The following is a 26853-nucleotide window of genomic DNA, read 5'->3' on the forward strand; positions in this document are numbered from 1 at the left end:
CTTTAGTACCAAACACTGGTTGGCAAACTGGTTGCCAGCCAAGTCCTAGCCAATCAGTGTTAGGTATATTTCCTCACAGATAAGAACTCTCGGGGAAGCAGTAGTATGTGGGACTGGTGTGGCGACCACGACTAGCTGTCAGTACTACTGCCACTAAGCTACTGCCACTAACTACTGCTAAGCAAGCAGCTAGGCTAACATGTACGTAGGAGAAAGTTTAGAATATTAATAATAATTTAGAAAAGTAATATATACCACTGTGTGAGCTACACCTACCTTGATCCAACAATGTCAGAGATCACACCCTTAAAAATGTACACCACTGTGAACACCAAAATGTCTTCCTTCCAGTGTTATTAGCTGCAACAAGCAAATAACCAGGCTGGGCTGGTTTAACCCTTCCAACTTCAGTAAAAAAATGCCTTTGTCTCATTGCCTGGGTGAATTTGATTTTGTTTTATTACAAATGTATACTAGTTCTCTCAAAAAGCATCAGATCAATGGGAACCATATGCAACTGTTATAAGCAGTATGGATACCTGACATGACAGTCTGCTCTTATGACTATCATTCATATTCATTGTACAGTATCAATGGTTACTTCATTGAATATGTTCCCATGCCAACTGCTAATGTTACACCATTCTTCATATCACAGTGTCTCCACTAGGTATCGCATGTTTTATTAACCCCTAAAAAAAGAAGAGTAAAGGACAAACAACAATCCACAGAAACACTTGCAGGGTGTACCAAATAAGTTTATTGATATATAGAGTTATGTATATTCTTAAGCATAATAGTGCCAGTGAACAACAAGTTGTAGGGCTGCTCAGAAATAACTTTGCTAATAATAATTATATAGTATTTCTAGATGAGTTATTTAGAAATATAAGTTTACTGTTTAATGGTAGTATAACATAATTAATATTCTGCAATACTAATCTAATTCTACCTCTGTATGCTCATAATGTAGAAGAAAGTTATCAAGTTTATTAACAACAGCACCTACTAGCACATTTGTCAGTAAACACAGGGAAAATTTCATCCAAACTGACGTGATTGTAGCAATATCCTGTACAAATTGTTATTGCTGTGGTGTAATATTTAATCTTTTATTATTTCATTATTAAAATAACCCTATTACAGTTAAGACTGTTATTTTAACAGAACCTTTGGACTGTTTTTGTATTATAATTGTTCAAATTAAAAAATATGGTTATTATAAAATACAATAGAAAAATAAACTCTGTATCTCATTTGATTCTGCCATGTCATACTTCACGACTGGTCCATGTGAAATCAAAAGCGTCACAAGTTTCAGCATGAACAGCCTCTTATACACTGTGCAGTAATTCCGCCATGTCACCTCACATACAGTATGAAATTGTCAGGGTTACAGATATACAGTACTCCATCACATATATTCTTCTAGGCTGAACAGAAGATGTTAAATGTATTGTTAAACAAAAGTTACCTTTGGTCATAATACAGTATACACAATCTAGAAATACTAGACCTGGTACTCTGTTAGGAATGATTTGTACATTATGGATTGTGTACTGTAAAATAAGGTAATTAAGGTCTATTGGGTATGGTCTGATGTCATGGAGTATATACTACCAACCAGCAAAGACTAGCTAGATATAAGCACCTGCTTCTCCTGATAAAAAATGATAATTACAATATTTTAAAACAGAATCCGCTAAGACAAACAAAAATGTTTTACATTGATACTTATGTAGGTGGCTCAGTGTTAGGCTACATGCACACTGAAGTGTAACTTCAGTAACTTCTCAAAAACAGACCCTAGTACCCTCCAAATTAGGTTGTATTCTGCTACTATTGACCTAAGGATCCTCTGCTAATCTGGTGGGCCAGTCTGACCTTGGCTTAAAGTTACCCTATATATATGTTAACAGCTTTTATGTGTAATTTAGCCCCTTCCTGTTAGTGAGTTCAAGTCCCCCTTTTCTTTAATTTATCATCATCTGATGTTAGGCTACATGCACACTGACGTGTAACTTCAGCAACTTCTCGAAAACAGACCCTAGTACCCTCCAAATTAGGTTGTAATCTGCTACTATTGACCTAAGGATCCTCTACTAATCTGGTGGGCCAGTCTGACCTTGGCTTAAAGGTCTATATATATAAAAAGCTTTTATGTGTAATTTAGCCCCTTCCTGTTAGTCAGATCAAGTCCCCCTTTTCTTTAATTTATCATCCTCTGATCGTACATTTATTACCTGTTCTGTGAATAAGTATGTACCCAGGAGCATTATGATACTTTACAAAGTAATGGTGTATGTTATATACTTGCTTTTATTTATTTTCTATTTACTTATTTCCCCATGGCACCTAATAACCTCTACTAAAGTATTTTTCAGCAGAACTACATTTTACAGATGAGTTTGAGACATCTATATGTTAGCTTGAATAAAGATGCCCATAATGCTTGGCAGTATCTGTCCGTTACAGCAGTGTTTCTCAACTGTTGCAAGCTATGTACTAAAGCTAGTAATAAAAAGTTACAAATAGGAACTTCATAGAAGTGACCAACAGAATGGAGCTCCATTTGGTATATCTGTTTGCAACTGACAGATTGCTCTGGGGCAATTGTGACTGGCACATGCTGGTTGGATTATGCAGTTATGGTGTTCCTATGGCTGGCACATGCTGTTATAGGAAAAGTGTGGATGACATACAATTTCTTGGGTGCACTTGTTGCTGGTATACGGTCTTATTTGAGAAACTGTGGCTGGCATACATTCATATAGGCAGCCTGGCTTTTGTGAGCAAAACACAATGAAAATGAAGAGGTGGGAGATCTCTAGTGTTTATTGATGGCATCAATCCTAGACTGCTTCTGAATCAAATGATTAAAGGAAATCTACCACTATTCAAATACAAATACTTACCTACACTCCTATTGATGTTGATCCCGAGACGTCCGGCTCTGTGTACTGCTAATTATGCACACCTTCTGCATGACGTCACCTACCTCTCCAACATGGTAGAGGAAGACATCTGTCATGCTGGAGGGCCAGACATCTAATCCCTGTGTTCTGGGCTTCTAATTATAAGTTTCTTTTGTAGGTGATCAAGGCATGTCAAGATTAGAGGCGGACACCACCGCGATCAACATCAAGAGGACTGTAGGTAAGTATTTGTAGTTTAATATGTCTACTAGCAAGTGGTCGATTTCCTCTTTGAAGTCTCGTACGGAATAGATGGAATCAGTGCTGAAATGTACACAGCTTTGGAAAAATTCTAGTTAACCTGCTTTACTTATGCCAATGAGCAACATGTACTTCTGGCCATTTTTTCAACTGTGGTGTGTATCCCCTTTGGGTGTGGGATATACCTTCTGGAATACAAGTAACACAGATAGAAGACCTTTGCTATACACCAACTGTTTGGCGTGCATAGTTAACCATAAGGAGTAGAAAATGATTTGCATGGCAAAATTATACCACAAAAATAGCTGTTTTGGGGATATTTGATGAAAGTGTTCATATATATTGGGGTAATTTGAGGGAGAAAACTCATTATGGAAGTCAAGCTCTCCCTGCTTCATGCCCGCTCTACTGTGATTGAGATGCATAAAATAATTACCCAGCTCTCCTGAAGGATACAAAAATGTCAATTGCAGCAAAAGCATTCTCAGGCGCTGACAGCTTGACTTCTTTAGTAGCATGTCTTTGACTTCATTCAGCCAATTTGAATTTCTAAAAACTGATGGATGGATCTAAAAAGGTATATAAACTGATACAGATCTGCTGTGAAAATCAGATATCAATGTCAACTTTTCACAACCAATTTTGACAACTGTTGTGCAAAGGAAGCCTTAATGTAGTTTTAGGTTTACTTCTGCTGACAGCTTCCCTTCAGAAAAATTTCAGCAGTGTTCAAAAAAGTAGTTCTTTGTTGAAGTCAAAATACTAACAATCAATGGATCACTTTACATACATCAGGGGTTGAATTGTAATAGATACTTACCCAACAGCAGCTATAGTCATTAATAGATTACAGCTTTCCTACATGTCACATAGTGAGAACCAAAAATAATCCTAAACTAAGCTTTCAATTAGGGTAAGTCTTCAAGGTCAAGACTGTATCACTTATTTGTTCTGTATGTATCCCACTGGCTCACCAGAGCACCAGAGGATCCTCCTGTGTGCCCAGAGTGTAACCTAAACTCAACCAGAGGCAACCTAATTTTGAGTCAAGTAGGTTCAGTTTCCTAGAACATGATGAAGAGTGGGCCTCCAGAATAATTTTATATGGTGGGCCCAAGGAACCTCAGTCCGACACTACTGAAATGTCGTATATTATTGTATGTTCTATAAGATGCCTTATGTTTTTAGAATACCTTCATATGGATGGCATCCAGTTGAACCTATGTGTAAATCATGCTGGTTTGGTGTTCACAGCTCTGCTGAGTGTATAGGGCCTTACCAAGTCATATAGATTTACAGGTCAAAGGATGGGTGGCATAGGTCAGATAGATGTAGTAACTTTGTATTTCAAAAATATTTAGTTTGCACAATAAATGCAGAACTGAGCCTTCTAGTAGTCCAGAGGACATAAACTTCCCTTGTTATGACTGGTATACCAAGCTTAGTTGGATAATTCACTGATGAGAGATGTACCAAATATATATGCACATGCCCTTTAATATTTATATAGTGTCTCAGGGTGTCTGTGTGACTGTGAATAAGCCAGGGAAGATTAAAGCCTTTTGGCATAAATAATCATCAATGGGGCACATTTAGTAAGGGCTTTCTGCCAGTTTTCTGTCAGACTTTGCAAGTTCTTTCTAGTGGAAACTGCTTGTACAGGTATTTAAGAAGTGTCTGCACCACAAATGTGTTGCACGCACCATGCAACACATATTAGGAGGCGTTCCAGTACTCAGTCGGACCATGCGCCAGATTTAACATGCAAAGTCTTTCGCACATCCTATGTTAAAGGTGCACCACAAAAAAGTTGGTGAACTATTTTAAGCTAGTGCAGGGAAGTGCCAGTTTAATGATTTCTGGCGCACGTTCTTAAGGAATCTGGTGCACCGAGCATTATACACAGGCAGAGCACTTTTAGTGCAGTTTCCTACATGCCTAGTAAATGTACCCCAATGTGTCAAGTTTTCAATGCTACACAACCTTTCTAAAGCCAATTTTTTTAATAAAATGCTATGAGTAGTGGAAACCTAGATGCTATGTAATGGAAATTTAGCTTTTTTAACAATAGTTCTCCTACATAAATTTCCTTAGATGCTTGAATCAGTCTGTACCCTGTTTACCTAGTCATTGAGTTGCAAGTGTAGATTATGTTTTATAGTAAAACACAGGATATATAAAAATAAAAATTATATAGTATTAATACTATTATTAACTATATAATGGAAAATATAAACAAATCTATATTTATATATGAAACATGAAAAGTACAAACAGCAGTTTTAACACACATAACTCAAGTATTGACCTAAGTCTAATGCACCTAAATCAGCAAGATTTTTATTTATCAGCTTCGTTTTATATGAAATATTTAATATATACAGTACAATACAGTAGCATAGGACTAAGGCTGCTGGCAAACTTAGGTTTTGCAGCAGGGTCTGGTTTGATCTGGTTTATAATGAAGTTTTGAGTCAAAAACCATGAGCGCATTGAGGATGCATATATACAGTGCAGTTAACCCTGCATCAGAAACTGCATCAAAACAGAATAAATACATTTTGATGTCGTTGTGACTGCGCTGTGTTAATTCACCCTCAAAGAGAAATAAAGAATATCAGCCCAAAGTATACAGCTTAAAGAGATATTCTAGGATCAATAGTGATTTATCACCTATCCTTGGAATAAAACATTAGTATCAAATTGGCAAATATTTGACACCTGGCACCCACACTGATCAACTGTTAGAAGAGACTGCATCTTTTGGACAAGTGCTAAGGCTTTAAAATGCACAGCGCCACTTTGTATTGTGACAGTTTTTGATATTGCAGCTCAGCCCTATTAACTTAAATGGGACAGAACTAAAAGCAGGCGATGTGAGAGAGGTTCTCGACATCACAGAAGGAGGGTGCTTCATGTGTCTCAAAATGAACCATACCGAACAATCCTGATATTGATAATGTATGAATTACCTAGAACACTCCTTTAGGCTGGTGGGAGTCCATAAGCTGGCTGAACTGCAGTGCTCGCTATGACCCATCCTGTGCAATGTGTACAATTCGTGGGATCAGACCAACACATGGGTCTGTTCATGTACAGCCGGCCTTATTGTGCTACTTTTGGTCAATTACTAAAGCAGAAAACTAGACCAAACCAATGATAGAAAGAGTATGTTAACAGATTAATTTATTCAGAATCTACACGTGAATTTGATTGGCTACAATTAAATAAGATATACTTCTTACCAAGGGTTCCAGGGAGGTGAGATCTATGGTAAGTGCTCTGTGATTGGGGTTGGAGGAAAAATGTAGCTGTAAGCTATGTAAGCATAGTATAGTATAGCTGTAAGCTATTTAAGCATAGTATAGTATAGCTGTAAGCTATGCAAGCATCGTATTTTAAAAATGGCACAGAAGCTTGTTTGAAATGTGTTGCATAGGTCTTTATGCTTGAACAATGTGCTTTAACATAATACTGCAAGAGTAGTAGTATGTTAGGTACACTAAAGCAATTTATTTTAATAAAATTTCACTTATAAGGACAGTAGTAGTAATAGTACCATATGTAGAATGTAGAATTACTGTTGTCAAACATGAGTTTTAATGAAAGAATAGAAGCGATCAATGGTTTTCTTGAATACAGGGAGCAATGTACCTAAACACAGAGGTCAAACAACTGAAGTTTTTTTGCTGCACCAGTTTTATCACTGTGTCCTGTGGCATAACTTGAAGCTCTCGTGCCCCAGTGAAAAACGTCTGGTAGGCCTCCAATTATAATATATTACTTAGAGTACTAGTCTTCTCATATAGCAGTGATGACAAACCTTATAGCAACCGAGAGCCCAAACTGCAAATCCAAAACCCCCTCATTTATCGCGAGGTGCCATCAAAAAATTAAAGCAGTAACTTATTGCTCCCTGTTCTTCAACAACATTCAATCATACTGGCCTCCAGTCCTGAGGACACCAACATGGTAGAAAGAAGGAGGGAAAATTTGCATCATTTTAGCTTCTTTCCAGTGTCCCTCTGTACACAGAGAATCATGGGGCCAGCAGATGGTCCTCCAAAGATAATTAGGCCCCGTCTACACTTTCTCCCTCTTCCTACAGTCTCATGTAGCTAAGTAAGTATCACTTTACAATATGACTGAAAGCAACATCTTTTCAGTTACTTGGAACTGCAGGAAAATTCTTTGAGTCTTTTCTGGTGTGATGGGGATATGGCCGGGTGCCCACAGAAAGAGCTCAGAGTGCCGCCTCTGGTACCCGTGCCATAGGTTTGCCACCACTGTCATATAGGAATGGTACACCATATAGACCTCTTGAGCCCGTTACGACTGCACACTCTGCGCCCCCTCACGTTACGCTACTGACTGTCTGATGCTGGAGGATTAGTCTGGTGCATTATAAAACTAAAGAGTCACACTTTGTACATCTGGTTTGCTGTACAATGATGAATTTTTGATGCACATATTTTTATCTGTGAGACCATGCTCCCTTTCCCCAAAGCCATTCCCGTTTTCATGTGAGTCCGATAATTGTCTAAAAATGTTCTAAAACCTATAATATATGTGGCGTAAGACATTTCAGACAATTGTTTACTTCAGAATTCTGGTAAAGCCCTCTTGATACATCTCGACCTGTGTATAAACACATTGCAGGGGTCTCACAGCTGCTCTTAACACTAATGATAAATTCTGATGATAAATTCTGGTGCAGTCCTACATTACACATTCTTTTAGTGAGTCTAAATGTGTGCCATATTGTGGGCTATAATATAATTTTTGGCACACAGACTGGCAAAAGTGGATGAATAATCCCCCCCCCCCAAACATTTCCATTCTGTCTTGTCACACTAGGACCGCTCCAGTAAATTCTGCAATTACCTCAGTACAGTACAATAGTGCAGGTTACTGTGAAAGCAATCATACATTCACATATTACAGTCTCTTAGGGGAACTGTAATACAGAAAAAAGTGAATGTTAAATAATAGAAAAGTTGAAAAAAATTACCCCACTCAAAAAGCTTTATATGTAAAAACTAATTTTTCAATTTAAATGGTGGCTTCAGAAAACAAAAGCATCAACAAAGTGGGGACAGAAAAAAATTTAAGACACTTCCTCCAAAAAAGGGTTCCCATACATGTGGTGCTCCTTCTGGATCCTTGGTTAACACTCCTAACTGGGTTGGATGTGTTAGTTCTCACAACACCTGCTTCTGTGACCACTATGGCCACTGAACACCAACACTTTGTAGCCAATACATCCAGCCAAACTGGGAGTGTAAACTGGAGGACAAAGGGTTTGACATTTAAACAATTAATCACCCTTAAAAAACTCAGGTACTTGCAATGTGTATCGTGCTGCAACTATATGAAGGGGGCTTAGGAGGGGAACCCCTTTCCATAAGGCAAGTGTCTGATATATCATACAGCAGGCACCCACTGTAACCTTGATCTTTGCTATCCTGCTGCTGGAGTTGGCATTTCAATTGTTAGGCCAGTTACACAATGCAATATTCCTGTCAATATCTTGCATTAATATTTGAAAGCCAAAAAACAGTAGAAAGTAGAAGATACATTTATACCTAGGACGCATTTCTGATTTTGGTGTCCAAATACTATAACAAAATACTGACTAGACCACTGCTGTGCAGACAGCCACAGTCATCAACAACCTCCTCCAATGTTGGGTGTTTGTATTTCATAACTTTTCACAAAAAAGACTATTTTATATCAAATTTTATAACGTTCTGAATAAGAAAACCAAAGTCTACCTTATGACAGATCATTCAATAAGAAATCTAGAGTTGTCTGCCACTGCTACAGAAAAAGTACGTAAAAGTAAGTAATATGAGGGAGATCAAGAGGTCGCTGGTAAGTTTCTTGTGCATATTTATAGTGGTTTGGCAGTGTAACAAAACCAGCGTTATATTTCTAAATTTAGCAAACCCACCATTTTGTAGATTTAGAAAGAATCTGAAACTTAAACACAATGCAGAACCTTGCACAAGCCCACCCCCCATTTTCCATTTATAATACTTGTGGCTGTGTATGTAACAGAGGGTCATTTGGACTCCTTCAGACGACATCAATGCCTCTCTATAGTTATTTCACTGTTTATTAAGAACAGGTATAGTTTAACCAGCCAGGACCAACTTCAATCTACAATTTTTACTTGATTTTTTAAAAAAATTATATATATTATTTTCTTTTACCCAACAAAAAGTATTGTCATGGATAATGGAGAAAAAGTGATTTGCTTACAATTAATGGATTCGGCAGTTACCGGTAACTTGTGCAATTATGTAATGTTGTTTGGTATTACTATAGTTAGAAAATTCCACATTAAAAATTATTATCATTTTCCAGCAATTATTATTTTTTCAGCAATATATTGATTACCTGTGGCTCTCAATATTATTTTACGGCACCATATTATTTAGAATAGAGAGAGTGAAACAAATGTTGAATAAAATACATCCTTCTTATAAAAAGCACATGTTCTCTTGACATCGGTCCTTGCTTTGAATGTAAAATCTATATTGCTTTTTCTTTTCATTCCAATAATCTCTTTACACTGATCTCACATATAAAGATGGTGAAATTACTGCAGGAATTTGGCACCCCATACTAATGGCACTGCTTATATACAGTATATATTTCAATTACTACAATGTTTAACTTGTGCATTACAATAGAAATACCGCTACATGTAGCTTTTTTCTCTAAATCAAATCTAACCAAGAAACACTATTAAGGTTTACGTGGCTATTTATTTAGATGTATCATAAACACCATATACTGTGACTGCATCACAGCCATCTAATAAGACTAATAAGTTATGTGTGAATATCCTGCCCAGTGCCTGAGAGTCATGCTGCGTTCTCTAAAAGAATCCATATAACTTGTGCTTTACATTACTGACTACATGGAAGAATGTTCAGACCTCCAACAGTGGTTGACTAAGCTGTGTATGAGAGTTGGTGGTTGCATATTTAGAAGATAGCTCAATTTCTTTCCATGCTCATGCAGTGATTTTGCATGGTACTATAATGCAGCCTATCAAATCTAGTAGTCAACTGAACTTATAATAGCTCTAGTTTCTTCAAAAGGGGCTAACATGACTTGCTTTGGTGGTATGACCGAAATTATATCTGCTGAGTCAGGAGAGGATCTATCTATCAGAGTAGTAACATGTTCCTCTCTGTCCTCATATAAAGTGCTGATGTGGAGCAAGGGATGAGTTGGGTTACGGTTGAATACACTCATGGGTTCAGGCTTCACCTGACTGAGGGTAACACTTGACGTGGAAACAGCTGCGTTCGCCATGTGACCGCCACAAGTGAGAAATGTTCCAGCTACTGATACATCTCTACAACTTTCCGATAATGGCTGGTTTTCTTTCTCAATAATTTTGGTAGCCTTTGATGGATCTGTTAAGAAGAAAAAAACACAACAAGCTATAATGCTTACATTGACTTTAATAATAAGCAATCTAATGACATAAAAGAAACTCTTGCATGTTTGTGTCTAGAGAAGAAAACTTACTGTATCATCATAGTAAGGTTAGAAAAATACATCAGTCCATCGAATCCAACATATTAATTTGACATTATAGAGCAGTTATGGCAAACCTTTTAGACACTGAGTGCCCAAATACAACCAAAACTCATGTATTTTTCGCAAAGTGCCAATGCGACAATTTAAGCAGTAACTTATTACTCCCTGCTCTTTCACAGGTTTAAATTGAAAAGGCACCTGATGACACTAATACAGTAGAAAGAAGGAGAAGAAGTTTGGATTATCATTGTAGCTTCCTTCTAGGGTCCTGGGCTGCCTGGGACTGCAAGAGGCCTTGAGTTCTGTCTGGCGAATTCTGCGCTAGTGTGATGTCAAAGGTACCCATAGAGAGGGGTCTAAGTGCCACCACTGGCACCAGTGCCATAGGTTCACCATTACTGTTATAGAGTGTTGTTCCAAAGGAAGGCAAAAACCCTGAAAGGCTGATACCAATTGGCCCAAAGCAAGGAAAAATTCCTTCCTGAACCCTAATATGCAGATCAGAATAACTTCCTGGGACAACAGAAACTACTTACAAAATATTTATTCCTATCAGATGTTATACTGTTGCTCTCCAGAAAAGCATCCAGGCCTCTCTTGAACATGTACATAGAGTCCGCCATAACAACCTCCTGCTGCAGAGAGTTCCATAGTCTCACTTCTCTTACAGTAAAGAACCTTTGTCTATGGCGATGGTACAACCTCCTCTCTTCTATGCATATAGAATGCCTCTTGTCCTATACACAAGCTTAGGTATAAAAAAATCTTTGTTAGGATCTCTGTACTGACCATTCAGTTATTAAAGGGGTCCCCAAGAACTGAAAAAATGATATGTGGCCAGGACAGGGCTGCTTAAAAAAATAAATATTTGCTTACCTTTGCGGTCCCTCCTGGTGTCCCATGCTTCCGGGCCACCTCGGCCAACCGGAAGCCAAACTCAGCGCAGCTTCCCTATCCCTGTAAACAAACAGGGGCACAGCCTGGAGAGACGGCGGCGCAGGACACCGGGAGGGATCGCAGAGGTGTGTAAATGTTTATTTTTTTAAGAATCCAACTCCCGGCCACATATCATATTTTTTTAGGTCTTGGACAACCCCTTTAATTAGTTGTAATGAGGTCTCCCCATAGTAATCTGTTTTCTAAGCTAAACTCTAATATCTGCAAGTAATTGTATTCTGGTCCCCCCATTCTCCAAATAAGCTTGATTGCTCTCCTCAAGTTCAAGTTCAACCATTACCTTTTTATTCACTGTCGCCCCAAACTTTACACAGTATTCCATGTGTGGTCTGACCAATATGGACAGTATATCCACCACCGACCTCTTAGTCTTTTTCTGCTTCAGTTTTACTATGAAGTTTACCATTTAAAAAATAAGCATTTATCTACACTCACCGGCCACTTTATTAGGTACACCATGCTAGTAACGGGTTGGACCCCCTTTTGCCTACAGAACTGCCTCAATTCTTCGTGGCATAGATTCAACAAGGTGCTGGAAGCATTCCTCAGAGATTTTGGCCCATATTGAAATGATGGCATCACACAGTTGCCGCAGATTTGTCGCCTGCACATCCATGATACGAATCTCCCGTTCCACCACATAGCAAAGATGCTCTATTGGATTGAGATCTGGTGACTGTGGAGGCCATTTGAGTACAGTGAACTCATTGTCATGTTCAAGAAACCAGTCTGAGATGATTCCAGCTTTATGACATGGCGCATTAACCTGCTGAAAGTAGCCATCAGATGTTGGGTACATTGTGGTCATAAAGGGATGGACATGGTCAGCAACAATACTCAGGTAGGCTGTGGCGTTGCAATGATGTTCAATTGGTACCAAGGGGCCCAAAGAGTGCCAAGAAAATATTCCCCACACCATGACACCACCACCGTTGATACAAGGCAGGATGGATCCATGCTTTCATGTTGTTGACTCCAAATTCTGACCCTACCATCCAAATGTCGCAGCAGAAATCGAAACTCATCAGACCAGGCAATATTTTTCCAATCTTCTACTGTCCAATTTCGATGAGCTTGTGCAAATTGTAGCCTCAGTTTCCTGTTCTTAGCTGAAAGGAGTGGCACCCGGTGGGGTCTTCTGCTGCTGTAGCCCATTTGCCTCAAAGTTCGACGTACTGTGCGTTCAGAGATGCTCTTCTGCCTACCTTGGTTGTAACGGGTGGCGATTTGAGTCACTGTTGCCTTTTTATCAGCTCGAACCAGTGGATGTTTTTTCTTTTTCGGACCATTCTCTGTAAACCCTAGAGATGGTTGTGCGTGAAAATCCCAGTAGATCAGCATTTTCTGAAATACTCAGACCAGCCCTTCTGGCACCAACAACCATGCCACGTTCAAAAGCACTCAAAACACCTTTCTTCCCCATACTGATGCTTGGTTTGAACTGCAGGAGATTGTCTTGACCATGTCTACATGCCTAAATGCACTAAGTTGCCGCCATGTGATTGGCTGATTAGAAATTAATTGTTAACGAGCAGTTGGACAGGTGTACCTAATAAAGTGGCCGGTGAGTGTACATTAAACCTCATTTGCCACTTGTCAGTTGAGGCATCCAGTTTCCACAAATATTATACCATCTTCCTCTATATTAATTATTTTACAGAGCTTAATATCATCTGCAAATATTGAAACTCTACTGTAAAACCCTCTACAAGGTAATAAAAATATTTTAAAAAAAGTGGCCCCTATACTGCTAATAGAGGTTTATATTTCCTAAGGAAAAAGTGGATTGGGCATTAAAATTCTAATTTCCTGATTCTTTGTTCCCCAGAAAAAGTAATGCTCTCAGTGGACAGGTGGACTAAAACTTATGACAAAGTCATTATCGGCTGACCATTGTATTAGTGCTAACAGAGTTCAACATTGAAGAGGATAAAGTGTTGATAAAATGCTTATGATAAATTCACCACAATGTGACAGGTTTATGTTGTGGTAGAGTATAAGATAGGAACTGTTGGGGAATTAACTTTTATCATGGGGACATGACATCAGGTGGTAGTGTTCAACAGAGTACAGGTTCAGTAGGTTTGCTCATTTTTTACTCATCCCTGCAATGTCCAATGAGATACTATAATGAGAAGCTAGGCATGCCTTGAGTAGTAAGTCGATCCTCCTATACCAGTGGTGGCGAACCTATGGCACGGGTGCCAGAGGCGGCACTCAAAGCTCTTTCTGTGGGCACCCGGGCCATTGCCCCAGTGCACCACACATTCAAAGAATCTTCCTGCAGTTCCAAAAGATGCTGCTTTCGGTCCTATATTAAAGTGATACTTACTTCGCTGCTTGGGACTGTAAGAAGAGGGAGAATGAGTAGATGGGGCCGAATTATCTTTTGAAGGACCTTCTGCTGGTCCCACTATTCTCTGTGCACAGAGGGACACTGGAAAGAAGCTAAAATGATGCTCAGGAGGCCAATATAAACGAAAGTTGTTGAACAACAGGGAGCAATAAGTTAATGCTTTAATTTTTTGTTGGCACCTTGCGATAAATAAGGGTGGTTTGGATTGCAGTTTGGGCACTCGGCCACCAAAAGGTTCGCCATAACTGTCCTATACCATTCTTGTCCTTGATGATCTAATGGAAACGGCCCAGACATATTCGTTATTGCAAATTCTCTTGTATACTCAGCTCTTTATAATGTCTACTGATATCCTATAATAACATAGTTACAAAGTACAGTTGAAAAAAAAACTTAATGTATGGTCATCAAGTTCAACCGAGGAGGCAAGGAACTTACTCATGCTCTCATTACCTCCTCAGATCAAATCATCAAAACAGTGATGTGTATGTGTCTATATGAGGAACATGCTAGTTGAAGGAGTCTCAAGAAAGTAACTTATTGCAGGTCCATAGAATTTGGATAAGTTACAGATCATGAGGGTTGTGGCCGTTGAGACCCTCATTAATCAGCAGACAGGAAAACCAAAAGTCTCCTTTTGGCAATAGAAGTGAAAGGAGTGTTGGTTATGTAATAAACACCGGTGAGATGTCTCCACAGTGAATACAAGTTAACCAACATAAGCAGGGAAGTAAAAGATGTAAATATGAGTTGGTGGGATTTTAAATAAATGAACAGTCACTATTTGATAGAAATAGATGTCTGAGCTTGAATGAGAAACCTTCACGAGCACCTCACACACACACAAAATTAAATGGCGCAGGGAAGTGTTGAGATTTCACTAGAAAAAGAAATAATGTACTGTATGTATCAAAGGCAATCACATAAGCATCGTATGGTTATTCTTCAGGAAACTTTGTTGCGCTAAACGTTGTGACATGTACTTGATAGCTAACTCAATCAAACTATTTTTTAGTCTTGATACTAGCAGTCAGATCAGACACAGAGGCCCACATTTACTAAGGGGTGTGCGCCAGTTTTCTGTCGGATTTTGCACAGTCTTTCTAGTGCAAACTGCTTGCACCGGTATTTAAGAAGGGGCGCAAGCAACCCTTATGTATTACGGCTGCACTGTTCTTTATGAAACACAAATGTTTGCACTGAAGGGGGCGTTCCAGTGCTCAGTCAGACTGTGCAGCAGATTTAACATCCGATAGAAGTCCGATAGAATTGTGTCGCCCATGTTAAAGGTGCACCAAAAGAAAAGAGGCGCACTCTGTCGTAGCAGTGCAGGATGCACCAGATTCATGAAGAATGTGCACCAGAAATAATGAACCTGCGCACTTTGCACTATACACAGGCAAACTGCACATAGTACAGACTGCACTGTTCTCAGTAAATGTGCCCCAAAATCTAAGACATAACTTCAATTATTTTATGAGATACTTGTGTTGTCACTGGCATTTTGGACTGCAGTATGGTACATATGGCATGACGCCTGGAGCCAAAACACGCAACCGACATAACATCTGTTGAAATATCACTATTTTACATCTCAGCTTGTGGAGTTTATTTAGCATTATTTGGGCTCTAAAGGATTAATTGGTACTTTTTTTAAAATGTAGTAAGGCTTTCAAGAATGAATATAGAAACGTAATCATTGTTTGTAGCTAGTAAATATATACCTAGTAGGCAAGAAACAACATAGATGACTTTGCAGACCTTACCTTTACCAGAGGTTGATAAATGTGTCATCACACCTTCATTTTGGCTCAAGAAACCATTTTCTTGGCTTTCAGATGTTGCAATAGGAGCAGTTTCCTGTGCTTCTGGTTTGGCCTTTTTATTGCTAAGAATATATGGTTGAACATCTAGGGAAAAGTGACGAGAATGTTTCTTGTCACTGATGATGCTTGACATAGTGCTGGCATCACTCTTTTGACAGGGAGGCTGGGGTGAAGATTTTGAAGAAGTTTCTAAAAGCGGGGCAATTAAGGTATCTGTAGCAGTTTTCCTCCTTACTGGCTTTGGCTTTTCTGGCTTACTATTTTCAATCTTCATTATGGCTAATTGTTCCTTGAAGGGCTGGGGTAAAGGGTTGCTACTTGGAATCCACTTCATTTTCTTTCTAGGTCGCTTTATAACAAGCTGCTCATTGACATCAATGTCTGCTGGGTCTAGACTGGGGTCCACAGTTTGGATTCCAGAATCTCGCAATGTGGGTGTGGCATCATAATTAGACTGCGCTAATGCTGCAAGTAGTTGACGAACCACATTGTCATACATCAGGTCGCTTTCATTTGTTATGAAATCAAGGCGATTTAAAGATTTTATATGGTCACGGTTTTCATTGCAAAACAAGGCTAGAATATTTATATCACAAAATTGTGATTTTTGCCATTGCTTCTTAGTCTTTATGCCAACTTTATTTAATTTGTCAAAAATAAAGTTGGACTTTCTAACAATGAAAAGATGTATTAAATTAATAAGGATTATGAGGTTCATGAAACTGAGAAGAAAAATATCTACTGAAGCAATAATTCTTTGGAGCTGAACTGATGGCAGCTTACAATTTACCCTCACATGCAACCTTGAGCTAGTGGTTTTAAGATGAGGTTCTCCTAGTGCACATGTGAACTCATTCTGCTTCTGTGTAGCATAATAAGTACTCAAGTAAGTAATTGGCATGATACTTAAAAATATAATGAGCAAATGTCTTGCTAAATATAGCTTAGCTAAAAAGTTACTCCGACCTCGTCGTTCAAGATATTTTTCAAATAGATTTTGTTCAGGGCTTTTTTCCTTTTCTGCATTTTCTATAATCTCACGTTTTTCCTTTTCTGTAATACCTGGACCCTTTGATTGAATTTGCTTTTCTATTTTGGGTGCCCTTCCTTCTGCAGCTCGGTGATAGCAGTTGTCAATTTCTTGAAGTAGAAAGTTCAACTCTGAAGTCAATCTTGTTGAGGCAAGGAACTCCCATCCTAGGGCAGGAATATACATGATTCCAGCAAAAGCCAAAAGAGCATATGGCAGGAACTTGTGTTCAAACAATGAAGGCCATTGGCTAGCATTGACACCTGGAAGTGCGTCTTTAAGTTCTGTCCAGCAGTATCCCCTGGCATACAGTGCTTGGTCCCGGGTGAAGTTGTGAGGCGTGTAGCAATAGATAGGTTCCTCTGTATAACAAAAAATAATATCACTTCTGTAGTTATGTTCAGAGATGAAAAATATGTTAATAAATGAAAATATGAAAAAGGAATGAGACTCTGGCAAAATGTAAACATTTGCATATCGCTTCTACTATACATAGTCACATACATTTCTGGGACTACCATTGATGGAGAACTATAATTGGTTATGTTAATCAGACATGCATATATATATACAGGTGATCCCTGACTTAACCCCTTAACGACTTGGCCCTTTTTAGTTTTTTCACTTCCTTTTTTCACTCCTCACTTCAAAAATCTATAACTTTTTTATTTTTCCATGTAAAGAGCTCTGTGGCTTGTTTTCTGCATAACAAATTGCACTTCATAGTGATGGTATTTAATTTTCCATGTCGTGTACTGGGAAGCAGGAAAAAATTCCAAATACAGTGAAAATGGTGCATTTGCAGCGTTTTCTTGTGGGCTTGGATTTTACAGCTTTCACTGTGCACCCCAAATTACATGTCTACTTTATTCTTTGGGTCGGTGCAATCACGGGGATACCAAATTTGTCTTATTATGTTTTCATACATTTACAAAAATTAAAACCTCCTGTACAAAAAATTTTTTGGGACTTTGCCAATAATTTCGGTGTACGGAGCTTTTTTTAGCAACTTTTGATGAAGTTTTCAATGCTGCCAATTTTAGGACTGTATGACCTTTCGATTATTTTTTATAGAATTTTTTATATTTTTTAAAATGGCAAAAAAGTGCAATTTTTTACTTTGGGTGCTATTTTTTTCTGTTACGGGTTAAATGCAGTGAAAAAACAATATTATATATTTATAGATCGTGCATTCTCGGACATGCCGTTACCTAATGTTTTTATGATTTTTACTGTTTATTTATATTTATATCAGTATATCAGGGGGGTGAATTGAATTTTTAGGTTTTATTATTATAAATTTTTTAAAGACTTTTTAAAATTTTTATTGTTACTATTTTTCAGATTCCCTAAGGTACTTTAACCCTAGGTTGTCTGTTCAATCCTATCATATAGTGCCATACTACAGTATGATAGCACATTGTAATGAAAGTGTTAAAACGAGACAGCCTCGGGTCTTTGGAAGACCCGAGGCTGTCATGGCGGTGGATCACCACTCCCCGATGATGTCACGGGGAACGACGAACCATAGGCAAGATTGAGGCGTCCATGAGCCGCCATCTTTTAGAAACCACTGACAGAGTTGCTGGCGGTGATCGACGACATAGCACCCGCGATTGGTGCTAGCGGTAAGTGCTTGCTGCAATATGTAGGAAAGACTTAGCGGCTGTGGAGAGGGCTCAGCCCGTGAGTCCTCTCCATGCACCTGGCCCCGTCGGTAAGGGACACCCGACTTACAGACAACCCCTAGTTATAGAAGGACCTCTCGCCACACTATGACCTCTGGTGAAGTCTCTGGATGCTTTAATTTAGCCCTAGGCTAAAATGGTTAGCTGTAAGTTGTCTGAATTGAAGCTATATTGCTAACCATAACACAGCACAAAATTTTGAAAAACCATTGTCACAGGGACAAAAAAAATTTTGTCTGGAGTTACAATTATAAAGTAGACCAGTTCTGACTTACATACAAATTCAACTTAAGTACAATCCTAAAGAACCTATCTTGTACATAACCCTGGGACTACCTATATAGGTTGAGTATACAGGTAACTTTTAGATGCCCCTTAAAAGAATTTGGTCTTACAGGAAGTTGCAAGGTTTTGTCTTTATAAAATATCACCTAATTTGTGGGCCACACAAGAGCACTACACCATGATTATACATTGTATCTCTTAGTCCAAATAAAAGGTTCACTGCTCCCAGGGGAACCAACACCTGCGTCATACCTTAATGCTGTCTGGGGTAATGTGCTTATTACCTGCACTATAATTCCCTTCGGTGATGTACCAATTAGTAATTGCTACTCTTTTCATATTTGCTATCTTATGCCAATGTCTGCTGCTGTACCATTATATAGTATTATTCAATACCAGTATGATGTGTTGAGCATGCTTTCACACCTGACCCAGACTCAACCCAGGAACAATACATAGTATACAGCTGTGACTATTTTTATAACATTCTGCATTAGGGGGTGGTGGTTTTGGATGGAGTTGAAAAAGCCTGCAAGTTATAACAAGTTAAAACTTCTTTTTTAGATTTTAATTAACCCCTTCACGCTCTGCGACGGATATATCCGCTGCAGAGCTTTGAAGAATGTATGAAGAGGGCTCATACAGAGATGGGCTTTGCTGCATATTGCAGCAATGACCCATCTCTAAACACCCGCGTCAGAGCCGAGGCTGCATGGTTCCTGAAGTTTTTTTACAATGAGCCAGTGGCTCATTGTAATGAATCCTATGCAAAGACGCAATATACTGCAATACAGTAGTATTGCAGTATATGGTAGGAACGATCAGACCATCTAGGGTTAAAGTACCCTAAGGGGTCTAAGAAATAGTGAAAACAAAATTTAAAAAAAAGTTTAAACAGTGTAAAAAATTTATAAAATATTAAAAATTCAAATCACCCTCCTTTCCCTAGAACTGATATAAAACGTCATAAACAGTAAAAATCACAGACACATTAGGTATCGCTGCGTCCCAAAATGCCCGATCTATCAAAATATAAAAATGGTTATTGCTGGCGGTTACCTCCATAACGGAATATGGCGCCCAAATGTCCGAAACGCGACTTTTACACCTTTTACATGGCACAAAAAATGTAATAAAAAGTGATCAAAATGTTGATTAGTCCTCAAAATGGTAGCAATGAATACTTCGGCTCATTTCACAAAAAATGACACATCACACAGCTCTGTACACCAAAGTATGAAAAAGTTATTAGCGTCAGAAGATTTCAAACACATTTTTATTTTTCATACACATTCGTTTAATTTTTGAAAATGTATTAAAACCTATATAAATTTGGTATCACCGTGATCGTACCGAACCAGAGTATAAAGCAAAGGTGTTATATGGAGCCCCCCCAATTTGAATTCCAAAATCACCACTTTTTGGATTGCCAAAGGCCATCACCACATGATCATGCTTGGGCTTTGTGAAACTGTGACCTTGCACTGCCCAGATTTTATGGAAAACAGAAGTGCTGGACTGTGTTATTGATTACAGTCCTTACAGTTGCTGCTGTTCCACTGGGAAGCAGGGACTCATTGCATCATTCATCACTATGATGCACAGAGTCTTGTCCTAGTCTTTATATTACAAGGGCAGCATATACCATATTAAAGGAAACCTACCACTTACAAGTGGTAGGTTTAGACACATATACATGGCACCAGCTCAGGGTGAGCTGGTGCCAGATCATATTTTTGTTAGGGGAACAAAGCCCCTATCGCCGTTTTATAAGTTATATTAACTTATAACTCGGCGCACCGCACTTGGGCACGGCGCACCATGCGCGTACCCGTGCGTGCGCCGGATTCTAACGTACTGGAGAGGCGGTGACGTCACCGATCTCCCCGGCACTTTAGAATCCGGCGCACGCACGGGCACGCGCATGGTGCGCCGTGCCCAAGTGCGGTGCGCCGAGTTATAAGTTAATATAACTTATAAAACGGCGATAGGGGCTTTGTTCCCCTAACAAAAATATGCTCTGGCACCAGCTCACCCTGAGCTGGTGCCATGTATATGTGTCTAAACCTACCACTTTTAAGTGGTAGGTTTCCTTTAAATTCAGTATATTTAGGCAAAAGCAAGTTGTCTAGCTAATATAGATCTAGGGACATCAATGGTAATTTGATTTTCAGAATCAAGGAGTACTTGTTTTGTAGATGTTCATGCTCACAGAAAAGCAATCTTTAGCATTATTTTAACCTGAGACGGTGGGGTCTAGATTGTAATATACCTGCTATAGGTTGTTAACCTATTGTTTTACAGCTTCAACCTATGAAACTGTCCTGTTATACACATATGTGGATTAAATGATATTATAAGACATTGACATGCTCGTCTTTGATGCAAAATGGTCAGTCTTGGCCCTCTATGGATATATATTATATACAGACACAGATGGTAGAGAATTCATTTGTTAATCTGTACATGAAAAAGTCACAAAGGGATATGTATTTCCAACAAATAATATACATGCATGAGAATTATGCCATCTGTTCTTTTAAGGAAGGGCATTCTAGTGGAAAAAATATGTCATTACAAAAATTATTTTGTAATTTTTTTTGTAAAATTTACATTTTATTATACTTGATCTTTTTTTACGTACAATGTTACATTATGAAGCATGAGTTGTATGCTGTTTAACTGTACATCCCATTGTCCTGTATCATTGTAGCTAAATGTATCTGCTTAATGTATTCATGTCATTCATATCATTTTTTTACGTGTATTCAGTGTATGACTTTGAAAGACATAATCAAGTATCGTTGAAATGCATTAAATTAAGGCCCTATCCTTTCATTTATTGCAGAACTATTGATTGTAAGTGCCCTTTCTGAATACATGTTTAGTTCAGCAGTTCCAACTGACATATTATAAAATGTTCAACTACAATTAAATAAATAAAGAAGTTGGTATTAAGCCAATATCAGACCAACACCCTGTGCATAAAAAGAAATGCCACCTTATCATGTGCATTTTGCCATCTAGATAGATTGTTTTTTAGAACAAATGTTTTTTAACATATTTAAATAAAGAAGATGGATTTTTATATGAAATTGTAGCCTCATTCACCAACTCAGTGCCGAACCCCCTCGGACCAGCAGAGCTACACAAGCACAGCCATTTCAATTAATGAACACAGAGCAAACATTGAGGGTGCGTTCACACGTTGCAGTAAAAACTGCATCGCAATCAGCTTTGAGGGGGTTTTAGGTGCAGTTTTGTCAATTGAACAGGTGAAAGACATGAACTGAACGAGTGAATGACATTTGTGGAGCAGGTTTCCCCTTCAAAATCAAATTCACTCGTTCAGTTCATGTCTTTCACCTGTTCAATTGACAAAACTGCACCTAAAACCCCCTCAAAGCTGATTGTGATGCAGTTTTAACTGCAACGTGTGAACGCACCCAGAAGGTGGATTACAAACTTTACTATTTTTGTCTCATGTTCAGAAAAATAAACACACCTACATGATATCCAGATCATGCATTTTGTAACTTTTTCTATTTCTATTAATTATGGATTAGTGTTTTTGTAAAAGTTTTCTCACCTATGCAACTTTCACCCATGGTGGGGGATAGGGAATACATTGTAGAATGGTGGGGGTCCCATCATTTGGACCTGCACAGGTCACAAGAACCAGGTCCTTTATACCTACTGATTATAGCAGACTGTCCCAGTTGACAATGACCTAGACCAGTGATGGCAAATCTTTTATAGATCAAGTGCCCAAATTTCAACCAAAACCCAATTATTTATCACAAAGTGCCATCAAAGTAGTTTGAGTAGTAAGTGATTACTAGCTGATCTGCCACAACTTTCAATTGTTTCAGCCTCTTGACGACACCAATACAGTTAAAAGAAGAAAGGCTATTGGACTATCATTGTAGGGGCCAGCAGGAGGACCTCCAAAAATAATGCAGCCCTATCTCACTATTCCTGCAGTCCCAAGTAGACAATTATGTGTAGTGCTGAGAGCAGCTTGAGTCTCCTGGGACTGCAGGAGGATTCTTTGAGTTTGTTTGGTGAACTCTGTGTAGGATAAATGGTTTGGGTGCCCACAGAGAGGGCTCTGAGTGCCACCTCTGGCACCCATGCCATAGGTTCGCCACCACTGAGCTAGACATTTAAAAAGGGTTAGTCCTTCTGATCACAGTACAAAATGTCATTCCAGGAATGCAGGATAAATATATCATGTACCTGCAGCACAAAACTAACAGGGTGTTCTAAAAGGTGTGTATGGCTTACTGTGGAATTTTTAAAGCATAAAAGTAGTTTTTTTTTTGGAGCAGCTAATTTAAGTCTGTAGCAGGATTTTTGCTTATACCTAGGGTGCCCCAAAATGACAGATTTCCTTCATTTCAAATTCAGTCCCACAACTCATATCTCTGTCCTTTTTTTCTGTGGTTTATGGTGAATTGAATACGAGAATTAGATTTGGAAGGTACAATTGGTACAACCTACCTCCTGTGTTTTGTTTTTGCTCTGTTTTTGTTCCTGTGTTTCATTTTGGCGCGACAAAGGGATGTTGCCCAGTTGTTACCTAGGATAGGATAAGCAAGTAGGTAGGGACAGCTGAGTGGATTTACCATTAAGGGTCTTCTCTTATTTTTCCCTTGGTTGCATGTCCCCTATTAGCAACATTTGACACTATACCAATAAAGCCTATATCTCCAAGCAAAATCATCTTAACAGACATGTCAACCCTTTCAACTGTTCGATTACAACATAAATAAGAGTACATTCTAATTCTCAATTTTAAAAAATAGTACAGTTGTTTTGGGTCATAATGCCAAAAAAGGTACCAAGCTTAATGAGGACCTTTCACCACCCCCAATTTATTAAATATAACATACCAGAATGTAAGGGCTTGTACATGGATTCAGGGGCTCTTTGAATTGTGTTCCTAGCCCCTACCGTTACCAAGATATGAGCACCGTTCTCTGACCATTCAATGTACTGGATCTTCAGAGTGAAGGTGCTGCACCAGGGTTGGGGGCGCCTGTGACTATGCTAATCTTCTCTGACACCATCCAATCAGCGGCAGACAATGCCAGAGAAGATCTTTCTTAGGCATTGTGAACTTGCTACAACTTGCAATGCTACAGCTAGCGCTACCACTCCCCTGCGTGCTCCCCGTTCACTCTGATCATTCTGTCTGCCCTGTGCACACTGCTGTTTTGTTCGGCACATAGAACAAAGCATAATCTATGTGAAAATGCTCTGAACATAAGGAATGATCTCGGGAGGAGATGCTCATTCACAGCGGCTGAGAAATGTCTTCTCTGATATGTTGCCACTGATTGGACGATTAACATCCCTGCTGCAGCACTTCCTCTCTGAAAATCCGGTACATTATATGGTCAGAGAACGGTGCTCATATCTCGGTAACGGTGGGGGTAGATATACAATTCAAAGCGCCCCCAAATCAGTGTGCAAGCCCCTACATTATGGTATGATAGATTTAATAAGTTGGGGGTGGTGAAAGGTCCTTTTTAAACCCCTTTAAATGTTTTCGTTAATTCCTTCTCAGAATACAATACCAGAGATTGAATGGCCTCCCAGCCTCCACACCCCTGAAAGGGCATTTAATGGAAAACTAAACCATTTCCTTACTATTTTGCGCTTCCATATTTACTCCCCTCTTTCTACAAGCCATATGTTTTTTATTTTCCCAATTACAGAGACATATGAGGGCTTGCCATCTGTGGGAAAAATTTAGTTCCTGCTGATGCCATTTTATATTTTGTTTGGTGAACAAGGAAGGTGAATATATTTCTATAGGCTTTATTTTTACATTTTTCCTGAGTACAAGCAATCCTCTCATGTTTATTTCTAAAACACTAAATGATCCCTTCTTCCCAAATTAGTCATATATTGGTAATTCAATAGTTGGAGTCAGTACAGGCATAGTTCGGTTAATGTGTTGTACCACATCAAAATAAATTTTTTTCTGTCATGGATATTTTATTAAAGATTTGAATTCAATCGTCTAGTAAAAAAGAGAAAACAAAAATAATTAATGCTACAAGTTAGGCCTCAAACACATCAATGTGCTCAGTCCTTTAATCTAGGACAACGTAGTGACACAATTTCGTGGACCACGCACTTCTACGGAGACAGGACTCAAAGCATCATAGTTATTTATGATTGGAGGAGTTCTATAAGACGCAAGGAGCTTCCACAAAATCTTTAAACCATGATGATAACAGTTTGCTGTTGTTCCAATGAGAAACAGGGAATCCCATGGAGTCCCATGTCTGTCACAGTCCATGAGATCTGGCCACCACATGGTCTATGATACACAGTTACAAGGACAAGTTTGTAGGAGTATGGGTCTGTAGCATCATATGGTTGCTGTATTCAAAACTCCAGTGAAATCCTAAATACGACAGTGTGCATGCGACCTTATATTGGTAGAAAAGTTCTTAGTGATTAATGAAACAAAGAATATTCAGCAGCTGGCAATGCCATAAACATGGTACATAAGTACTTTCTTTACCACCAATGTCACCTCTAAGTACCTAATGTTTATTTTGGATAAGAATTGGATACATAGTCAATATTGGTAGATTACCCACATCTGACAAAAATCATGGAAGTTGCCCAGAGAAACATAGCAGATTCTATTTTTTTTTTTTAAAGTAGCTGTAATACAAGCATGGGCTCATGGTACCTATTTCTCTTGCACCACTTTTAATTAATGTTCCAGTTTGTCCGGAAGGAGCATCTTTTTTCAGTTTATCTCTAAAGATATTGGATAGGTAATAGCATGGGTATTCTAAATAATTATCACCAATCCATTCATGCACATAATACCACATATGGCCTATTCACATCCAAATCACACATAAAGAAAAGAATGCATCAATCACAAAAGGCAAGAAGTATACTGCTGTGGTCTGTTTAAATCCATGAGATGGAGTCTATATTGGATTGCTGCATCTATACCATGAGTTTTAATGAGAGTAAGAAGAGGCTGCATTGGTGACATCACATTTGACTTACCAGCAAAGTTTTTTGTGAAGACCAAGGTTACAAGGAGTATGGGAATAAGAACTGTGCCAATAGTAACCACTCGGTCAAAGGGCAGTTCCAGTTTCAACTGGACCATAAGAGCTGCCAAAGATCCAGCTTTATCATCCTGCTGCCCCGGCAGGATCAATTCTTTCAGTTTCTCTCCAGCTAGCAAAGCAGTAGCCATGTCTGGATGGTTATCAATGATATGTTGCATAAGCGTTTGTGATTTTGATTGGAGGCTATTCTTTTATGTGTTGTCACCAGCTACTGAGGTAACTGCTGTTGGTTCCGAGAAGAAGTCAAGTCTGTATAAAAATACATGCAGAACATGTAAAGATCCTCTACTATCACTTTCTTAACTTGACAAATGTATGCAATAAATTTATAGCAAATTACTATCTGATAATTCTATTGTGAGCGATGTATTAAAATACAAAGAAATGGCAATATGAAAAACAGACTGTCATGAAGACTTTAGTCATTAGATGCAACATCTGCATTCAGCTGCAGTGCCACATAGGTACAGCCATGCTAAATAGTTGACAGAAATCATTTATGAATAAACGTTTATGTATACAAATGATTTATATTTACCTGCTGAATATCCCCTGAGTTTCAGAAAGGTGATGTGCAAGAAAGCTGCCATCTACAGATTTCAGGCAGATTGAAAACTTACATTGCATGTCCCTGGTAAGCCGGCAAAATGTTCAACTGTGGATGAGTGAAGTGAGATTGTCATTCGCCTGGAAACCTGTCTCTAATGCTGCAAGATAGATGGAATTGTCTCATCTGCAATCTCAATGCATCCAGATTAAATAAAGAATTTGCTTTCTTATGGATGAAGGATTGGTAGAAAATAGGAATTCTTGTCGGCCATATGAACAGAGGAGAAAAGATACATTGCAATTCCATTTAC

General features: G+C 38.6%; 1 protein-coding gene across 3 annotated transcripts; it reads right to left on the bottom strand.

Moving 5' to 3' along the window:
* Positions 1 to 737: 737 nt before the first annotated feature.
* On the bottom strand, positions 738 to 26853 carry PANX2 (pannexin 2). 3 transcript variants are annotated; one of them, XM_072147064.1, is made up of 4 exons: positions 26614 to 26853; positions 25926 to 26242; positions 15816 to 17267; positions 738 to 10609 (listed from the first exon to the last, which is right to left on the bottom strand). In XM_072147064.1, exons 2-4 carry the CDS (start codon positions 26149 to 26151, stop codon positions 10245 to 10247), a joined length of 2043 nt encoding a protein of 680 aa, XP_072003165.1. In that variant the 5' UTR covers positions 26152 to 26242; positions 26614 to 26853; the 3' UTR covers positions 738 to 10244. The 3 variants fall into 3 exon arrangements, with proteins under 3 accessions (XP_072003165.1, XP_072003164.1, XP_072003166.1); XM_072147063.1 differs by having other exon boundaries at positions 26532 to 26853; XM_072147065.1 differs by lacking the exon at positions 25926 to 26242 and having other exon boundaries at positions 26532 to 26853.

The sequence above is a fragment of the Engystomops pustulosus genome, chromosome 4 (genome assembly GCF_040894005.1).
Source record: "Engystomops pustulosus chromosome 4, aEngPut4.maternal, whole genome shotgun sequence".
In the NCBI taxonomy this organism is placed as follows: Eukaryota; Metazoa; Chordata; class Amphibia; order Anura; family Leptodactylidae; genus Engystomops; species Engystomops pustulosus.